The 22,503-nt window shown below is 40.1% G+C and overlaps 1 protein-coding gene across 1 annotated transcript; it reads left to right on the top strand.

Moving 5' to 3' along the window:
* The first annotated feature begins 2,981 nt into the window (after nt 1-2,981).
* On the top strand, nt 2,982-3,581 carry LOC149258307 (uncharacterized). The gene has a single exon (XM_089410040.1). It carries the CDS (start codon nt 2,982-2,984, stop codon nt 3,579-3,581), a length of 600 nt encoding a protein of 199 aa, XP_089266166.1.
* The last annotated feature ends 18,922 nt before the right edge of the window (nt 3,582-22,503 follow it).

Genomic DNA, 22,503 nt, shown 5'->3' with positions numbered 1-22,503 from the left:
TTTCCACCCTCCAAGTAGCTCATCGCATGCTTGCTGGGGCGCGTTTAACCGAACACACCCGCTCGTTGTCACAACTCGTCTCGTCACATTTAACCGAAGTTTTCCACCCCTCCATTGCTTATCGCACATGCTCAGCTCATGGGCGTGACACTAGGGAACACGTCCTCATGGAGCACTGATTTTATTGAGTATCAATTATCCCACATCCACCAACAATTGTTTTATAAATTACAATTTTGGAATTTAGAGTCAATCTATATTTTCAAGTGATTTTGAATATTTAAATAGAAATTTCTAGATATAAATCAATTTGATTAAAGATTGATTAGTCCACATCCACCAAGGAATTTCAAAATCTCCTAATAACATAAATCACATGAATTTTCACATGAATAAAGAATATAAATGTATATGAAAATTAATATAAATATAAATGGAAGAATATATGTTTATAGATGAAAAGATGTAAAAATAAGGAACAGGTATAAATAAATTTTACATTTTTATAATAAATGGTATAAATTCTAAAAGGTGATAAAGAAAATTAATATAAATTGTAAGCTGTATATATATAATGAGATGAAATGATGCAAGAATAAAGAATATGTATTAATAAATGATAATTTTGAAAAGTTAATAATAAAAAAATCCATAAAATTAATAAAAATGTAATTAGAGAAAATATATAAGTGGGTTGAAAAGATGGGAAGATATGAGCATAAATGTATAAGTCAATAAAGAAGTGGTAAAGACATGACTAGATTATAATCTTTATCGAAAATAATAAAAAAATGGGGAGAATATATATAAAAGAAGATGTCAATATAAATAAAACAAAATAAGTGGTGAATAATAGGAAGAAAAATCTTGGGTCGCGATGGAACTCTGGCACCTGCACGAAAAGGGTTAGGGTTTTTACTATATACATGCCGGATCCAGCTCGCCTGCTGCTGTCAACCTGACCCGGCTACCTGCTCCCGTATCAGTCACCGACTTCCTTCACTATTATCCTCATTAACAGCTTCATTTCCTCAACTCCGTGAGTCTGTTCTATGTTTTTCCCTGCCTTCCCTATCTGCCCTTGGTACGTTGCGACAGTTATTCTCATTTTTCGGAGGCAGCGAGCAAGTTTGCTTCAGGAGCACCTATGGATTTGGATATGGTAGACTACTCGGAGGACCCGTTGGAAGGTGTCTCGTTCTAGGTGACTCCACATGCGACCTCGGAAGGTCTGCTACCCTACTGTTGCGACTTGTCAGACACCATAGCTACCCTACCCTCAATCTCGGGGCCCTCTTGTTCGACAGTGACTTTACCTGAGCCCCTCCCATCCTAGATGGCTATCTCCATCGCACCCCCATCGTCATCCTCACTCAATTTTGCAACCGGTTGTATTAACCCTAATCTTGAGGTTGTTTCCTCGGGTTATCCTCCTCCTCCCATCAACCGGTTCCCATAACCCTCTCCCCGATATCCCCTCGAACTCTGAACAAGAGCCTTCACAAGCACCTCCTTCATCTGCTCCCCTATCTGGCAGCTACACTGACATTCCTCCTCTCTCGGATGCCTTCCCCTTCGAACTACCTCCAGCCCCTGAGCACCCTCAAGCAAACCCTTCCCTGAGCAAGGGCCAGTAGGATGCCATAGAAGCGGGTCATCGTCCGAGCAAGAAACACAAGTGCTTCAAATCCAAGACCGAGGACGTCATTATTCGACTTGGAGAGGATATTCAGTGGGGAGACTCAATGGATACAGCGGACCGAGTCCTGGTTGGAAGGATTCGGGGAAGGAGTTATACAGTGGCACGATTGAAGCTATGGACATTGGAGGTTTGGGGACAACACCTGGCCGATTTACCCTTCGTCCAAACATTTGTTAGAGGTTGGTTCGCTCTGCATTTTTCTAGAGCCGAGCACACGAACTAGGTCCTGTCTTCATTCTGGCATTTTGAACAAGCCCCAGTCCTCCTGCGCAGATGGAACCCCCTCTTCGACCCGGAACGAGAACAAATAGGAGTTGGGCCAATCTAGGTCCGTCTACCAGGTCTTCCTCTACAATTTTGGTCCAAGGACATCTTTCGGCGCATCGGGAATTCCTTGGGCACCTACCTGGAGCACGACAGATCATATCTATCCACAGGTATAATGGCATACGCAAGGATATTGGTGCACCTAGACACCAGAGGGGGTCTACAGGAGCACATTACCTTACAATGGAAAACCTTCTCCCAGCTGCAGATCCTGGATTACAAAGGGGTACCCTTCCATTGCAGAAGATGCCACAAGGTAGGACATCTATTTAAGGATTGCCCTCTGAATGGCAAGGCACGAGTAGGGGAGAAAGATAAAGCCATACCCTCTAAGGATCCTCAAGCCCAGGAGAATCCTCCCTTGTCTGATGATGCTGAGACCCACACTGTTCCGGTTGCAGCAAGGAAAGCACCTACAAAAGAGGTCGCGAAGAAGCGAGGGAAAGCACCATATCGGCCCCCTCTCCTCCTCTGACCAGGGCAAGAGCAGTTGCTGGGGCTGTGCACTCCTCGGGTATGTTAGATTCTATCTCCTCCTCAGTTCATCTTTCTTCCTCATCTGATTGTTTGGCTTTTACTTCAATTAATTCTCAGGCCTCTGCTTCCTTTTCATCATCTCCCATTACCCTGACATGCTCCCTTCATCCCCCTCCCCCCACTCTCTCAAGTACCCCGCCTTCCTTTCCGAAGAAGGCCCTTGCTAAACCCTATGCCTTTGATCTCGAACTCTCATCGCACAGATACCCTCTCTGATCCCGATTACGATCACAAGCCCCTGATGCCATGGGCATTGGACTGGACACCCGCCCCCCCCGAAGTAGCCTTGAGGTCGACCTTCCTCCTTGTCTAAAGCTATTTTGTGGGCTGGGGAGGAGATAGCAGCAGGAAGACAACACTCTATCGAACGGGCACTTAGAGCATTGAATACCCTGGATGCCCCCCCTCCATGAAGATGATATCCTTCAACTATCGAGGGTTAGCTAGCCCTGGGAAAAAACTAGCTCTTCGTAGACTTTTGAACTCTGAACAGATCGATGTCCTTTTCCTTCAAGAAACTTTGGGCCTTGCTAATGTTGTCACCCACTTGCTCGAATCATGGCTCCCTGGATGGACTGTACAAGCTCTTGATGTTAATGGTCGATCAGGGGGAATGGCCCTAGGTATTAATTCCCGCTCTATAAAAATTTGTAATATTTGGGGGAGCTTTGGGCACATGGGGGTGGACATATACTCACCTGAACTTGGGACTGAGATCAGGATCATTAATGTATATGGACCCTGCCAAAATCGAGCAGAATTTTGGAATCGTTTGCTAAACTCTGATATTCTACAACAGGACAATATAATCCTTGGAGGGGATCTAAATTTCTCCATTGGTTTCACGGAATCTTGGGGACAACATGCCCAGATTGACCCTCTATCTGCATTTTTTGAGAATAATCTGGAGGACCACAACCTTATTGATATCCCTTCAGCCAAAATTCAGTCTACCTGGAGGAACAACAGAACTGGATCGGACAGCCTTGCCAGAAGCTTGATCGCTTCCTCATAAAGGAGCGTTTGTTGAATATGGGACTAAGATACCGACAATGGGTTGGATCTGGGGGCCTATCAAATCACCGACCGATATACATTGAAATAAGAGGAGGAATGAATAAACCAAGAGCCCCCTTCAAATTCAACTCCTCCTGGCTACGGGATGCTGAATACACTCGACTGGTGTCTGAATACTGGAAGGCCCATCCCCCTACTGCTAATGGGAACATTGTCGAAGGATTTGCACACAATCTGAGGGAACTAAAGAGTATATCAAAAATCTGGGCACACAATAAGAGAGTACAGGAAGACCTAATCCTAAAAGCAACAGAAGAAGAGATAGTGGCTTCCGAAAATGAACATGAAGGGATCTACTCCTCTCAAGAGCATAAGGATAGGATTACTGCCCTTCTATCCAGGAGAAGCAAAATTCTAAAAGATCGAGAAGAAAGTTGGCGATTAAGAAGCAAAGCTATCTAGCTGACCGAAGGGGATGATAATACGAAATTTTATCACAAGTTTGCGAATGGGCGTAAAGCCATCAACACCATCTGGAAGCTAACAAATGAGTAGGGACACACTGTAAATACCTTCCTAAACTTAGTAGCCTTGGCCTCATCTCACTTCAAGCAAATATATAAGGCACCCCCAAATGCTACTCTAGCTGAAGTCATGCACACAACACAACTGTTCCCCAGATTCGTAGATCAGGAAGATGCTTTGGACCTGATCAGGGAGGTCACATTGGGGGAACTCGAGGCCACATTAAAATGGTTCAAGTGAGACAAGAGCCTCAGACTGGATGGATGGTCAGTAGAATTCTACTTGGATTTCTTCGACACTCTTGGAGAAGATCTTCTAAAAGTTATAGAAGATTGTTAGATCAATGGGAAGATGTATGATGCCTTCAACTCCACCTTCATAGCACTCATCCCCAAATCAGAAAACCCTACAACTTTCGCCCCATTTCCTTGTGCAACTGCATATACAAAATCATAGCCAAAATCATAGCCAACCACCTTCGACCAATCCTGTCCACCCATATTTCATCTGAACAATTTGCATTCCTGCAAGATCAACAGATCCATGAGGTTGTTGGGACTGCACAAGAAGTATTGCATTCTATCCAGACGAAGAAAATGAAAGGTATGATTCTAAAGGTAGATCTCTCAAAAGCATTTGACAAAGTAAGCTAGCTCTACATAAGAATGCTTCTAACACATTTAGGTTTCCCTTATGAGTTTGTAAAATGGATTATGTGTTGTATAACTAATGTCACCTTCAGTGTCCTTGTAAATGGGGCGGCATCGCCCTTTTTTCACTCCAAAAGAGGACTCAGGCAGGGTTGTCCTCTCTCCCCTTTACTCTTTTTACTCATTATGGAGGGGCTCAACAGACTTATAAAAGAGGAACATAGCAGGGGAAGGCTCAAAGGTATCAAGATTACTGACATATGCATCCTGACACACCTGCTCTTTGTGGATGATGTACTGATTTTCCTCAATGGGAGCATCGGGGACCTAACCTCAATGCATAAAATTTTTACATTATTTCAAGTGGCCACAGGAATGGTTACAAATGCCTCCAAGTCTACCATAACAGCCACTGGGTTCTCTCTCCATGAGACTCAATTTGCCTTGCACATATTCCCTTATACTCTACTACACATGGAAGATGGTCTAAGGTATCTGGGATATAGACTAAAGCCCCACGGCTACAAGATAGCAGATTGGATTTGGCTGATAACCAAGATGGAAAAGAGACTCAACATCTGGTACCATAAGTACCTGTCCAAAGCAGGTAGATTGGTACTCATCAAAATTGTTCTGGAAGCCACACCGGTGTACTGGATGTCTCTGGCTTGGATACCCAGAGGTATACTATCCAGAATACAAAATCTATCTTGTAGGTTTCTATGGAAAGGAAGTCAGTCGGGGAGAATATTTGCATGGGCCAAATGGGAGGCACTTGCTCTCCCAAAGAAGTGGGGTGGATGGGGCATAAAAGGGTTGGATGACTTTTCTACTGCTTTGGCAGCCAAGCTTGGATGGCAGCTAATCACCTCCAACAGCTTGTGGACCAAGGTTGCAATTTCAAAATACATTGCTCCCATAAGCCTGATGGACTGGCTTCGACAAACACAGGGGAACAAAGTTGGCATATCAATCATCTGGAAATTTGTACTAAAATCGATGTCCATCATCCGCGGAGGACTCACATGGAGAATACAATCAAGCACATCAATAAGAATAGGGGTAGACCCCTGGATCGGCTGTGGAAATACACACAGGCTGACTGCTGAGCTTAAGGACCACCTCACTAATAGGGGTATTACCCATATAAGCCATATTGCGGACAAAGAGAACTCCACTTTTACACAGCAAGCTTGGAAATCTGGCGGAGAGCTACACATACCACAACCCTGGATTCATCACTGGGTGGAATATACAGAAGCTCTTACCGAAGCTCATATCAAAATTGTGGAAGGAGAAGATGAGCTAATCTGGGCACCTGCAAAGCACGAGAGATATTCCCCCAAAGAAGGTTATCTAGTCATAATTGATACCCATAGACCACTAGTATATGAAAACTGGTGGAGAAGCATGTGGAATTTAAAGGCGCCCCCCAAGACTCGGCTACTCATGTGGGCTATATTGAAGAATAAGATCCCCACAGGCAACAACTTAATCAAAAGAGCTCTACATGGACCCTTTTGGTGCTGCCTGTGCATGAATAGCAACGAGGATATTAACCATCTCTTTCTCACATGCCCGGCTACAAAGGAGCTCTGGAATTCCATTCTTTTGAACTTGCCCTCACTATGTCAATGGCAGGGTCTGACCATGAAGGATGCCTAGGACACTTGGTGGACTGTTGCCACTCTGACAAAAGCCAGAAATCTACCACTCCTCATCTGTTGGACTATTTGGATAGCCCACAACCGATTCATCTTTCAGAACATTGCCCCCCATTGGCCCTCTATTACGGCTCGCATTCTGTCAGATTATCAGAACATTCCTGAGGAAGAAGCAAACACCACTCCTAGGCACATCACCCCTAAAAGCATAAATCACTCACTGCCATGGGCATACTTTGATGGCTCAGCTCAGGAAAATGGTTGTGGGGGAGGAGCCATTCTACACCTTTCTGGATCTCATCATTTTCATATACAAATGGGCCTGGGGAGGGGCACAAATAACTTTGTTGAACTTATCACAGCCAAATATGTCATTCAATATGCCCTGGAAAAACAATGCAGGAATCTTCAATTGTTTGGGGACTCAAAACTTGTTTGCAATTGGATTAATAAAACTGTTAATTTCTCTGCATATACTTTGAGACATATTTTGGATGAGACTCATCGACTCATCACTCTTTTTGACACTTTTGTTTGTCACCATATATATAGGGAATGCAACACAGCTGTCGATTTATTATCCAAGGAAGCAGCACACAGGCCTGTCGGGACTTGGATGATCCAGGAACAGAGGGATGGTGCACATTATCAACACTATCATAGACCTTTTATGGACCTTACAGATTAACTGGCTCAGATGGAGCCTGCTTATTTTTGTTTATGTAAATATTTTTAATGTTTATAAGTATTCAGACTTGCATAATGACTGTCATATAATACTCTCTGCGTAGAGTATTTTTACCGAACTATTGATGAAGTACAGTGTCTCCCTGCATGGAGTACACCATTTTTGACACCTCATACTTGCTAGGCTTTATGTCTCACATACAGCATATGCTTTTGCATCTACAAAATGTAATTTTCTTTCACTAATGAAAATTACGACTTTTCCAAGGGGAAAAAACAAAATAAGTGGCAAGAATATGATTAAATTACTTGTCTTTGCATAAAACCATTATAGATCCGTCTTAAGCACAGATCTAACATGAGCCGATAGGGATCAAATATCTTTAGGTGCAAACTTATTTTAGAGCGAAAATAAACAATGAGTGTCTCTTTAGGTGTTTAAATTGTATTCTTATTTAAACAATGAGTGTTTTTTCAGTGTTTAAAACGCATTCTTATTCAGTATTTTTTTAGAGTGCAAACTTATTTTTAGAGTGCAAATAAACAATATGTGTTTAGAGAATATTTTATTTTTATTTTAGGAAGAACACGTGTCAATTCCAAGTTGAGCACGGGACATGTGTCAATTCCAAATTGAGCACAAACATACTTATACATCTCCTTCACATTGGGTTGTAGAATGAGCCTCTCCACTCAATCAATAATAGGATTTTTCAATGATATTTAATTTTATTTATTAATAAAATTTATTATAATTTTCATTTTTATTTAATTTTAAAATCTAATTTTTAACTTTTGATTCGAGAGGTTGACATCTTAATTCTATCAATGTTAAAAGAAAATTAAAAAATATTTTAAAAACTTTTTGAGCTATGTTAGGGTTTTGGTATCAACAAGGAAAATTATGAATTTGGTTGATTTTGTTGATTTTATTATCAATAATATCTCCTTTTCACTATTTACTCTATCTGAGTTGTTATGCAATGGCCCTTCGTTGCCCTTTCTATCCTCACAAGGTATCATGAGTCCTCATGATCATGAATAACTTTTAACTTGACACATTGATTATTGTTTCAATTAATTATGGAACTCTAGTCTCCTTCTGGAGGGGATGTTATCCCCTCCACTAGATTTTATATCTTACAACGGGACATATTTAATCCATTGTGATAAGGTTCAAGGAGTAGGCTCTTGCTAAGCTATTGGATATACTCTTGGTGGTATAGTGGCAGTTGTTAGGTTTGATCTTGGGCCTCGCCAAGATTACTCCGACAAGTTACCTATTCGCCATGGTAAAAAATAAAAATATGGAACTTTAGTTATTAAAAACAAATCTAATAAAAATATCAATTCTCCTTAAATACTTTGAATAAATATTAAAGATGTCACAAGGGAATGACATGTTTGTCAATGAATTTCTAATGAATATTGACATGAGGAGGTTATTATATGTAATAAATTTAAACATATTTCTTTTGTTGAGATAATTTGTGGTTCTAATCTCATGAACATTATAAACATATTGGAAGGTTTTTTTTGGTATGTGGTTCACGAGCCCCTAAGATAAGATTGGTGATTGCTACGTCCACAAAATATTTGTACCAAACAAATCTGCCTGAAGGGATCACTTCTTGTTGGCACAACCACAAAGTTTGATCCCGAAAGTGTTGAGATAATAGGATTCATGACCTCTCAATAGGAAAGGTGCTTTAATGGTGGTATTTTAGAGTCACAAATGTAAAAATTATTTTTCTAAATTATATATATATATATATATATATATATATATATATATATATATATATATAATTTCATTTGATAATGAAAATTTAATAAAAAAATCAAATGTTAAGTTGGTTTCTAATAAATAATTGGATGTTACAAAATATATCTTCCTATTATAAATAATTATTAAATAAGCGTAATATAAATCTTATTATAGTTATGTTGTTATTGTTTTCCTCTTTTTATTACCATTATTCAACTTCCATAACAAGAAATAATGGATGAATTAGTTAAAACTCAACCTAGCCTCAAAATCTCATATAGATTGCCTATAACAATCGCACACTTATTCCATACTCAACCATTGCCATTTATTTGCAGATTTGCCCTCATGCTATCTATTATCACTCAGATTTTCCTTTGAAGTTATTGGAGAAAGGAAAGGATCTAAGGTAACCACAAACCAATCTTTTAAGTACAAAATCTAGCCAATCTGTACTCAGAGAGAGCTCTCTCTTTATGATTTAGCTTTGTTTGAAAAGATTTTAGGCTAGTTATAAATGTTCAAGGTTGTTTTGTTTGAGAGTGGTGGAATTTTGAAACAAATGGACAAATTAGGCTTCAGGCCATTGGTATATGGAGTAAAATAGGGATAGTTCACTGAATTAAGTCAAATTGCTGAGATATCAGTTCAACAGCCAGGATAACAGAGTAAAAACAAACTTTGGGGCTTGAATGGATGATTTTTCTACTCAAAACAAGAGGGCAATCAAGAATCCTCAAGTTAGGATTAGAAAGAGGAAAGGAAGATAGGTCAACTAGCATAAGGCAATTAAGAATACTATACTAGGGACTTATTAGAGAAAAAGTACAAGGATAGAGGAGCAACTAAGAATTCCTTTATCAAAATAGTTTAGAAGAAAACATGTCAAGGGTAGATTGTTGATAGCAAGAGCAATAAAGCTAATTATAATATACTTTGACTATTTTACCATTTAGATTTCAGATGCATGAAACATTGAAACATATCGAAAACACATAAAATCACAAGGACAGAATACCTATTTGCAATTATACTACACGAGAATCTGATGAAATGTCCTCAACTTTCATTCCTTTTCCAGCAAAAATCCAGATTTGATTACAACTACTTTCTTAACTTAACAGCATAGACTTACAGAGATGTTATAGAATCCACCCTCAATACTTCGAATGGAGAAGTATTTATACAAAAATTACATCAAAATATGTCATAACTAGATGAGATTTATTCTAGGAACTACAAAATATCTTTTACAAAAATATAGAGACAGATGTAAAACCGATTGTTGTTGTCCCTTTATGTTGGAAATAATACTGAGAGGGGGGGTGAATCAGTATTATCTAGCAATTTAATAGATCTTCCTTTTTGATCTTTGAATTTTTTTTTTTTGCATGTCAGTACCATAAAATAATGAGCATGAACAAAGAAAATAGATAGTCACACCAAAGAACACAAGATGTAAGGTGGAAACCCAATGTGGGTGAAAACCACCTGCTGCAATATGTCTCTATCTTCTTTCAAATTAGAAACTCCTTTTACAATGATTTTGTACTGGTGCAGTCCTTTACCAGTACGCAGGCTGCAACCTGCAGAGAGCTACAACTCTCTCTCTCGTTTTCCAGTCTTCTCCTGAAAGGGAGCTACAACCCCCTACTTCTTTTCATAAAGCATCAAATGATCATCAAGTACATAACAGTTACAGTCCACTACAGTTATCAGATCAGTAATAACAGAACTAACCCAGAACAACTTATCAACAGAGAAATTCAATCAACAGAACATCTTAAGACAAAGACGCAGTTTTCCCTTCAGTGACCTGCGACTAGACGTAGTTCACCTTCTGCTTCCCTGCATCCACACGCAGAGATCCTTCTGCTGCGCTGCGTGCCCACGCACTGTTCCTTGAACTGCAGTGCGTCCTGTTGCTGCAGGGACGCACCCAGAAACACTATCGTGCCGCGTACTTTACTGCAGAGACGCACCCAGAAATGCTATCGCGCCGCGTCCTTTTGCTCCAGGGACGCCCCTGAACCTTAGTCGCTCTGCGTCCCCACGCAGACCTCCTGTTACTGCACTGTGTCCCAGACGCACCTAAACCCTTCTGCGCCTGCGTCCCGACGCACCTGAACCCTTCTGCGCCTGCGTCCCGACGCACCTGAACCCTTACTGCACCTGCGTACCTCCGGGCATAGATGATTTCAAGACTTCAAGAGTAACCCAAACAGTCAGATCTACAGATCTGATCATGCGCCAAAGAGATCTCAGTCTTTCAGAAGATTCGCCTTTTTAGATCTAGACCAGATCTAGCCTTATAAGATATTCAACCAAAGACATACTCAAACCAAATGATTTCCTTTGCTTTATATAGGCAAGCTCCTCCTCAAAACATGGAACAATACCACGAGCCGACACCATAGTAACACAATACCGTCGGCTAGATACCAAGAGTAAAACACAAGAAACCCCCACGTGTGCTTTTATCTGCCTTAAAATGTGTGCACTGGGTGGACGCACCTCCTGAACGGCTGGCCTGCGTCTCTGGACGCAGCTTCTGCATGATGTACCTGCGGGTACGCATCTTTTGAACTGATTTCCTGCGTCCTTCTTTATTTTCAATAAAAAGAGAGCCTTACCATGGGAGTTGCCATCAAGTACAACATCTGTAACATATATAGCCATTCCTGAAACATAATGCCAACAATCTCCCCCTTTGGACTTGATGGCAACCTCACAAACTTTGCTTCATTCTCCCCCTTTGACATCAAGGGCAAAGGGGTATGCTCCCCCTAAGCTCATGCTCCCCCTGAAAAAGGAACCAGATCTGCAACACAGAACCATAATCCACCATGAAAGAGATAGAGACATATTGCAGTTATTTCCAAGATCTCCTTCTGACCATCCTCCATAATGCCAACAATGCATTATATGCATTATATGCCATCAATCAGAAAAGATTCAACAATAAGATGATGCATCAACAACCCCCAGCTTTTGCCTGAGGTATTCAAAAGTGTCCCTGGGCAATGGTTTGGTGAGAATATCAGCAACTTGTTCCTTAGAAGGAACATACTCCAACTTGACCTTCTGTTCAAGCACTTGTTCCCAGAGAAAATGATACTTGATTGGTATGTGCTTGGTTTTTGAATGCATAACCGGATTCTTTGAGATGTTGATTGCACTTGTGTTATCACATAAGATGGGGATAGGTGGTGTACAAGTGATTTGAAAATCCTGCAAAGTCTGCATCATCCAAAGAAGTTGAGTGCAACAAGATGCAGCAGCAACATATTCCGCTTCAGCTGTAGACAAGGCAATTGAACTCTGTTTCTTGCTGAACCAAGATACCAGTCTGGAACCCATAAAGAACGCACCACCACTTGTGCTCTTCCTGTCATCCACGCTTCCGGCCCAATCTGCATCTGTATAAGCATGAAGTGTAAGATCCGTATCTCTAGGATACCATAAGCCATAATTTTGAGTCCCTTGAAGATATTTGAAAATTCTCTTCACTGCCTGAAGATGAGTCTCCTTCGGATTTGCCTGAAATCTTCCAACTATTCCAACTGCATGCATGATGTCCGGTCGGGTACCTATCAAATATAGTAAACTTCCAATCATAGATCTGTAGGTTGGTTGATGTACTGCTGCAGATTCATCATTTGCACTGAGACTACATCCTGTGACCATGGGTGTACATACTGGTTTTGCATCTTCCATGCCATATTTCTTCAAAATCTGTTTGAGATACTTGGTTTGAGATAAAAAGATTCCTCCTTCTTTTTGTTGGATTTGCAAACCAAGGAAATATGTCAGTTCTCCTAGCAAGGACATTTCAAATTCTTTCTGCATGACTGAGGCAAAGCTTTGACTCATAGCTTCTTCATTGCTGCCAAAAATAATGTCATCTACATACACAACAAGTATTAGCAATTTGTCATTTTCAGCTTTTATATAAAGATTGCTATCTGCTGAACCTTTTGAAAAACCTTGTTGATGAAGATATTTGTCCAAACGGTAGTACCAAGCCCTTGGAGCTTGTTTGAGACCATAGAGAGCCTTTTTCAATCTGCATACAAGATTTGGATCATTTCCAAGAATGAACCCATCTGGCTGTTCAATGTACACTTCTTCTTCCAAGTCTCCATTCAGAAAGGCTGATTTCACGTCCATTTGAAATACTTTGAAGTTTTGAAAACTTGAGAGAGCAAGGAACATTCGGATGGCCTCAAGTCTTGCAACAGGAGCAAAGGTTTCTTCAAAGTCTATTCCTTCTTGCTGCGCATACCCTTTACAAACAAGTCTGGCTTTGTTTCTAATTACTTCTCCATTTTCATTCAATTTATTTTTGAAGACCCATTTTGTTCTGATTACATTCTTATCCTTTGGTCTAGGAACCAGCTCCCAAGTGTTGTTCTTTTCGATTTGCTCAAGTTCTTCATCCATTGCTTTCACCCAACATTCATCTTTGCATGCTTCTTTCACATTTTGTGGTTCAGTAGAGGAGAGTAATGCCAAATAGCTTGAGGCTTCTGCAACTGTTCTTCTTGTTTGTACACCTGCTTCTTTCTGCCCTACAATCTGAGATTCTGGATGATTCTTCTGAACATATCTGGATGGGGTTTTCTCTTCTATTCTTGTCTGCTCCTCTGGTTCTTCTTGAGGTTCTGCTTGAGGTTCTTCTTCTTCATCATTCTGTCTTTGAGGGTAGCCTTTATCTTCTTCTATGTCTTCATGATGTACTTCCCTAGGAATGTATCCCTTCTCATCAACCACTACATCAATACTGTCAACAATTCTGCTAAGTCTTTTATTGTAGCACTTGTATGCTTTGCTATATGGAGAGTAACCAAGAAGAATGCCTTCATCTGCCCTAGGTTCAAGTTTGCCAAGCTGCTCATCAGTATTCTTGATATAGCATTTGCTCCCAAAGATTTTGAAGTGCTTTACCGAAGGAGTCCTACCACTCCAAAGCTCATGAGGAGTTTGAGTGCTGTTCACCCGGATATTTGTTTTGTTGAGAATAACAACCGCAGCATGTGCAGCTTCACCCCAGAAAGTTGCGGGAGTTCCTGATTCATCAAGCATAGCACGAGCCATTTGTTGGATTGTTCTGTTCATTCTTTCCACAACTCCATTTTGCTGAGGAGTTCTAGCTGTAGAGAATTCTCTCCTTATCCCATGTTCATCACAGAAATCGAAAAATTCATTTGAAGTAAATTCCCCACCTCTGTCGGATCTGAGGCACTTAATTTTGTGACCTGATTCATTTTCAACCAAGGCTTTGAAGGATTTGAATTTTTCGAATGCTTCATCTTTGTGCTTCATAAGTCCTAACCAGACAAACCTGGAGAAATCGTCAATGAATAATATCAAGTATTCTTCTCCTCGAGGTGTCCTTTTTCTGAAGGGACCGCATGTATCTGTATGTACTAGCTCAAGAGGCATGCTAGCTGATCCTTCTTTCTCTGGAAAGTTAGTTCTGGTTTGTTTTCCAAACTGACATGATTTGCATATGGTGTTGTCAGGAATTTTAATATCTGGAAGATCGCGAACTGCCTGATATTTGCATGCTTTCCTTATCTGTGAGAAGCTTAGATGTCCCAACCTTCGATGCCATAACCAGTGCTCTTCATCCTTGCTTAGATAGCATTGTTGTTGTCCTTCTTCAAATATGTACAGATTATTTGGAGTTCTTTTGCCTTTGAGCACTGTTTTACCTGTATCAAGATCACGAACAAGACATCCATTTGATCTGAATATAACCTCGATTCTTTGATCACACATCTGACTGACACTTAGAAGATTATGCTTCAATCCATCAACATACAAAACATTTCCAGCCTTGACCTTTTCTTTTAACTGAGCAATGCCTTTTCCTTTTATAGTTGCAGGAGTATCATTTCTAAAAGAGACTTTCTTTCCCTTTTCTAGAGCAGAATAAGATTCAAGTTTTTCTTTATCACCTGTCATATGCTTCGAACATCCACTGTCAATGTACCATAGATTTTCCTGTCCCTCTGCATAAAATGTTATCCCACATCTTTCTGTTTGAGGTTCCTTTATTCTCCATGTTTTTGTGCTTGAGGCTTGTTCCTTTTTCTGCTGGAACCTGCTCCTACATTCAGAATCTTCATGACCAAAGTTATTGCAAATAGAACATTCAACTTCATTTTCAAGAACCGAAAAGTTGTTATAGGTCCTTTTTGTAATCCCTATCATACTTCTTCGTTTTTGAGCTTCCCTAGTCATGATTGTTTTATATGCAACACATTGAGCTGCTTTGTGACCAAAGTTATGGCAAGAAAAGCATTGTCCATTGAAGAAACTTTTGCGGTTATCAAATCTACCGGCCAAATGATTGTAATTTCTATTGTAATCCATTCTTGAACCAAATTGAGAAGAGTTTACCTGTGGCTGGTTGTAGCTTTTGTTCACCCTTAAGATGGATTGCCCCTGATAGTTTCTGTTTGTAATTCGTCCCTGCTTTACCTGATGATCTTCATTTTGCTTTTGCTCATTTCTTCTTGCTGCATCAAGATAACTTTTTGAGGTGGATGCTTGAGAAGTTTCTCCATTATAGCCCAGACCTGTCTTGTTTAGAGGAGATCGCTGCACATTGATAATCTCATCCAAAGTTTCAGATCCTTTGACAAACTTGAGATTAATAGCTTTTGTTTTCTCAATCTCTTTTCTAAGACCAACAATTTCACCTTCTAATTTTTCAAGATGTTTTTCCTTTTCATCAATTTGAAATTGTAGAGTATCAATGATCATGTTCTTTTCTTCTATACATCTCTTGAGTCTAGTAATTTCATCATAAAGGTTATCCACATCTACAGCATCCATATAATCATCATCTTCAAATGCCATTAACAACTTATATTCATTACCTTGTTCATCTTCATCACTGTTTGATAGACCATCACTATCTTCATGAGTGTAGTAGCTTTTCTTATTTGCGTTCTGTTTCTTGTTCCATCTAGCAGGTTCCTTTCCTTTATCCTTATAAGGGCATTTTGCAGCATAATGACCTACTCTTCCACAAGCAAAGCATTTAAAAGGTAACTTACCTCTGAACCTTCCAGAACCCCTTTGAAGATTTCTGACAAAATTTGATTCTTCTTCCTCTTCTTCTGGGACGTGGCTTGCTTCATAATAATCTCCTTTGCCTGATGCCTTGAAAGCAGCTTCTCTTCTATCTGAAGGACCTCCCTTTCTCATTTCATAAGCAGTTAGAATTCCATGTAGCTGAGACATAGTAAGAATTCGTAGATTTTCCTTTTCTTCTATAGCAGATACTTTAGATTCAAACTTGGGGGACAATGATCTTAGAACCTTTTCAACCACTATAGCCTCTCTTATTTCTTCACCCAAATTTTTCATACAATTAACAATCTCATCTACCCGAAGAAAATAGTTAGCCACACTTTCATCATTATACATCTTGAGAGTCTCATACTGAATCCTGAGAGTTTGAAGTTTAGCACGCTTTACCTGTTCATCTCCTTCATAGCTTGTGACAATTTTGTCCCATATCTCTTTTGCAGATTTGTAGTGCATTACCTTCATGAATTCCGTTTGGGATATACATCCTAACAGAGTACTGACTGCTTTTGCATTTGTTTCATACTTCTTTTTCTCTGCTGGATCTGTAGGAGTAGCTGAAGGAAAAGCGTAGCCTGTTTCTACAATGTCCCAAACTTCTGTACCAAGAGATTGAAGATATGCAGTAACTCTTACCTTCCAATAATTGAAGTTTGTCCCATCAAAAACCGGTGGCCTGATTGATGCTTCTCTCTCATAGTTGCTCATGATGAACGATCTACCTTCAAGCGATCAAGCTTCTCTGAAGGACCTGCTCTGATACCAATTGTTGGAAATAATACTGAGAGGGGGGGTGAATCAGTATTATCTAGCAATTTAATAGATCTTCCTTTTTGATCTTTGAATTATTTTTTTTTGCATGTCAGTACCATAAAATAATGAGCATGAACAAAGAAAATAGATAGTCACACCAAAGAACACAAGATGTAAGGTGGAAACCCAATGTGGGTGAAAACCACCTGCTGCAATATGTCTCTATCTTCTTTCAAATTAGAAACTCCTTTTACAATGATTTTGTACTGGTGCAGTCCTTTACCAGTACGCAGGCTGCAACCTGCAGAGAGCTACAACTCTCTCTCTCGTTTTCCAGTCTTCTCCTGAAAGGGAGCTACAACCCCCTACTTCTTTTCATAAAGCATCAAATGATCATCAAGTACATAACAGTTACAGTTCACTACAGTTATCGGATCAGTAATAATAGAACTAACCCAGAACACCTTATCAACAAAGAAATTCAATCAACAGAACATCTTAAGACAGAGACGCAGTTTTCCCTTCAGTGACCTGCGACTAGACGCAGTTCACCTTCTGCTTCCCTGCGTCCACACGCAGAGATCCTTCTGCTGCGCTGCGTGCCCACGCACTGTTCCTTGAACTGCACTGCGTCCTGTTGCTGCAGGGACGCACCCAGAAACACTATCGCGCCGCGTACTTTACTGCAGAGACGCACCCAGAAATGCTATCGCGCCGCGTCCTTTTGCTCCAGGGACGCCCCTGAACCTTAGTCGCTCTGCGTCCCCACGCAGACCTCCTGTTACTGCACTGTGTCCCGGACGCACCTGAACCCTTCTGCGCCTGCGTCCCGGCGCACCTGAACCCTTCTGCGCCTGTGTCCCGACGCACCTGAACCCTTACTGCACCTGCGTACCTCCGGGCATAGATGATTTCAAGACTTCAAGAGTAACCCAAACAGTCAGATCTACAGATCTGATCATGCGCCAAAGAGATCTCAGTCTTTCAGAAGATTCGCCTTTTTAGATCTAGACCAGATCTAGCCTTATAAGATATTCAACCAAAGACATACTCAAACCAAATGATTTCCTTTGCTTTATATAGGCAATCTCCTCCTCAAATCATGGAACAATACCACGAGCCGACACCATAGTAACACAATACCGTCGGCTAGATACCAAGAGTAAAACACAAGAAACCCCCATGTGTGCTTTTATCTGCCTTAAAATGTGTGCACTGGGTGGACGCACCTCCTGAACGGCTGGCCTGCGTCTCTGGACGCAGCTTCTGCATGATGTACCTGCGGGTACGCATCTTTTGAACTGATTTCCTGCGTCCTTCTTTATTTTCAATAAAAAGAGAGCCTTGCCATGGGAGTTGCCATCAAGTACAACATCTGTAACATATATAGCCATTCCTGAAACATAATGCCAACACTTTATTCATGGAAAAGTTGGAGGTTGAAGCTCGAATTTGCCTCTTGCTGTTGCTTTGGTAATTATGTGTTGGATCCTTGTTTACTTTTCCCTACTAATACTCTTTACCTATTTACTGATACTCTTTACATGTTTACCAAACTTTACCTTAGTGAATATTTTCTTTTACCTCAGATTTACGATGGTAACTTACAGGATTACGAGCATATTAGTCCACCATTCTTCATTGGGTATCTTATCCTGATCAATTTTCTTTATATTTCATCAGCCACAGTGTGCTTTGGAAAATTGGGTTGAGTTGTGAACAAGTGTTTCACTTCATGCTCAATATAGAAAAGGTTTTCTAAGCCATCATAGAGCACTTTTCCTATGGGTAGTGCTTTCACTGTTGAAGAGTTGGCTTGATTTCTGGCCTGTTGGTGCAGTATGTCAATGTAGTCTTCATGTTTCATTAGCTTGTTTCTTATGACCAATAAGTTTGGAAGTCCTTTCTCTCTCAGAATGTTATATTTTATCATAAACTCATCAATGTCTTCTTGGATACTTTGACATCTTCTTTCCAGGTTAAGCATCAAGTTCTTTTTGGTCAGAACTCTCTTGATTTCAAGGATGGTACCAGTCCGGTCTTCTATATCCTTTTGTTCCAGTTCTTCCCTGCTTTGGCTATTCAAGAAATTGATTAATTGGATTGCCTCTTCAGGTTTCTCCCCCAATTCTTCTTTGGTTTTTTGTATAGCCTCTATAGCTAGTTTCATTAAATCAATCTATTCAAAGATGATCTGAATAGAAGACCAAATATCATTAATGGAATTAATGATATTGGTCCATAAAATCTCTTTGATATATTTTAAGGGTCTTTCAAATGTTAGGTCCTTCTCTAATGTTTTTATTCTATCAGTCATCCTTATGTTCTTTCTCTCTTCTTCAGTGTAGTTTATCTGTGATATCTCATAATTATGCTCCAAGCTAGTGACCATTTCTTTTAATTTCTGTGTCTCAGTTGCTTGGATTTTCATTTCTTCCATGGACTTGATTAAGTCCTCTGTTTGCTTTGTTGAAGTTGTTGTTGCTTCAAAAGTACCTGCTGTTACTGGAAGAGTTGTTGTTAGGGGAATGTTGGGTGCCAAAGCTGCTGCAATAGTAGATGGAACTGCTATAGAAACTATGGGCACTACAGTATGAGGCATGGTGGTCGACTCACCTTGTTTAGACTGCAAAGCTTTTTCCAACTCTTGCTCTGTTTCTTTCAGCTATTCATTTAACTTAAGGACCAAGTCCATAAGTTCCTCCTCATTTTGTTTTTCAATGACCTCTGCAGTTTGTGGATGTATGATGGGAGGAAGTTTGAGTTGTTTCTTGAGGGCAGCAATGTCTTCGTTCTTCTTCTTTATCAAACTCTCAGCTGCCTTAACATCTTTGGAATTATGACCCAACTCAATCACTAGGTCTTCTAATGACTTTATTCTAGTGTCCTTAGCCTGAGTAGAGGCTTTTTCTAACTATAATTGTGTTGTAGTATTGCTCAAAGAATTTTGCAACTGATGTGAAATGATGGCTTTATTGGTTAAAGTGGAATAGACCATCTCACCCATTTTCTTGTGGAGCTCAATTTGATCAATTGGGTGGATATCTTTAGCAAGAACTTCAAAATTTGTTTTCAAATCAGCCATGGACTTTGGTTGTTGTATTGTTGGCTTCAAGAAGCTCATCTACATTTTTCCCTCTTTGATGTCAAAAGCTGACATCAACCTTGTCTGATTTGTGGGAGCCATTTTCATATATTTGGCATAGGTTTGAGCTTTGAGCTGCTCATTCCTAGTCTTGATCTCTTTGTACCTTTCCTTCAAATCTTGGCTTTGCTCTGAAACTGCTCTGAATGATGACACTTCCACACTTGGTTGCCTGCTTAATGCCTAAGTTTGGGAGGCAGATGGTGTCTCTCCTACTACTGTAGTCTGTACTGTGTCACTTCTTGTTTCTTCATATTCCTGCTCAGACAAAGGATTCAATCTTGTCCTTTTAACATATACCTGGTCCAATGGCACTGTTGAGGGACTAGCCTCACTTCTGCTTCTTTTTTGATTTCGTTCCTCATTGAGAGGAGTCTGCAATACTGGAGAATTGCCCATGTTTGTTTCAGTTTGGTTCAATTCCTCATAAATGCTCTGTGACCCTGAATCTTTCCTCAGTTTTGAAGTCTCTAGTTGTCCTAATGACTGTGCACTCGGCTCCTGTGTTGGTCTCTGTGAAGATTCTGCAGGCACCTATTCAAAGGAATCAAGATCAAGTCTTTTTTCCAAATATTTCATGACATTTTCTACCTCAACTTGTTCACTATCTTTTTCTATAAGTGTTCCCTCCACCTACTCATTTTGATTTGCATATTGTTCTATCTCTGGAATTCTATGATGGAAGTAGGGGGATAGCTAGTGATTTTGTCATCTTTCACAGATGAAGCTGTGAGGATCATAAGGCCAAATAAAACTCTTTTTCATATGCATTCTCTCAAGGATTTCTTCTGCCTCTTTTCCTGCTTTTCTGTTGCTGCAAACAAATGGGCCTAAGTGATCCTTTATGCTTAATTGAGCTTTCTTCTTGGCTTTCATAAAATGGATTTGATTAGAATTGATCATTTTCCTGTAGTACTCCAAGGCAAATAATCTCATGGGGACATATTTAGGCAGTTTGAAGGGAGGCAGCTCACACCCATAAATCTTGATCTCGGTATGGTTCTGGTACAAGTACCAATCCCCAATCTTGTAATGTTTGAATTACTGAAGAATTCTCTTAATATCATCACTAATTCTAGGAGGGGAACTTCCTATCAACATAGTATTTATAGGATGGACAAACTAATCAATAAAATATGTATAAGAATAAGGAGAAGAATGAGAATAATGAAAAATGGAAGTCCAGAAGATGACTGACCTAGGGTTTCCTCTATTGTCAAGCTTTTGTACAGAGAAAGGGAATTTGTCAGCTTGTTAGTAAAGGAAAAGGTGATACAGGATTGAAGAATATTTGAATACCCTATCATTCTCTAGTATCATGAACTGGTCATGCATTTTGTCAGCAATGAATGCAGCATAGTCATATTTGCATGCAGGAAGTTGGCCTGGGGTAAAAATAGTCATGTAGGCAAAGGTCATTTCATCTACATACTCACTAGTGGTGAAACACATAATGCAAGCAAACATGGTGACAATATCCCTGCCCAGACTGGTAAAGGCACTTGTCATGTAAGGAGGGGGGTCTTTTGATTTGTATTGCTCTTCAATGAAAGTTTGACTGACTTGGTTGATTTCAACACTAGACAACCTTGAAGATTTATCAAGCAACTCAACAACTGAAAGGGGAGTGAGGTTCTGGCCAGGCTATAATTGCAACATTTTGTTTATAGATTCAGCTGTAATGGTGAAAAGAACTTCCTGGTTAGGGGACATTATAGCTCTCAGATTGGGGTTGTAATTTGCATGGCATTGGTGGACAATGTCTGGGAAGATATGGACAATGGGGAACTGATATTTGGGGAGGTTGGACTCCCAAAGACCTATTTTATCAGCATTGTTCAGATAATTGTCTCGATACCTGTAGTATAGCTTCAAAGGGGTTTCATCAAAATTCAGGTCCTTAATTTGAAAATCTTTATCGGCCAAGGGAAGGTGGTCCAAATCCCTGTGGGGAGTAGTGATTGGTGCAACATTCAGGGCGTCAGGAGTTTCCATCCTTAGTTCTTGTGTATTCAAGAAGAAATTTGGGGTTTTCAAGGAATTCAAATGAAACAGGTGTTTGGGAAAGCTTTGGGGCTAAGAAACAACTTAATTATTACTAAATTACTTGAATTTGGAGCAATTTGGTGGAGGCTTCAATATAAAAACAGGGTTTCTGAGAAGGAAATGTGGTAAATACCTGTTTTTTGTTGATCGTTGGGACAAATGGCTATAGTGGATGTTCTGATGGGTGTGCACAGTAGTCCATAGTGGTCTAGAGTTTCAGCAACTGATGGCGGTTGACGGTTGGAAGTTAGTTGCTAGACTGGACGTACTCTGTGCGTGCATGGAAGGCAGAAATCACTTTCTTGGGAAAAAAGGGAAAACAATGAACATTTTTGTTTTTATGCACAAAGTCAATGATTTTTGGCTGGTGAATGAAAATGACACTTGGCGGAAACTGATTGATGGGACACTTTGTTGTTTAGTGGAGGCGATAATGGTTTTCATCGGACTGCCTTTCGGAAGTTGGTGGTTTTGGTGAAGGGTCACGCGATGCCATAGATCAAGTGACATGTAGCACCGGTGGAAAGTCAAAACCACTCCTATCACGTGGTTAACATTCAGCGCAAAGGTCTTTGCTA

This window comes from Pinus tabuliformis, chromosome 6 (genome assembly GCF_031772625.1).
Source record: "Pinus tabuliformis cultivar Carrire ecotype Pingquan chromosome 6, CPIR1, whole genome shotgun sequence".
Taxonomy (NCBI): domain Eukaryota; kingdom Viridiplantae; phylum Streptophyta; class Pinopsida; order Pinales; family Pinaceae; genus Pinus; species Pinus tabuliformis.
Note: the sequence above shows the minus strand (reverse complement) of the source record. Positions and strands in the feature narration are given on the sequence as shown.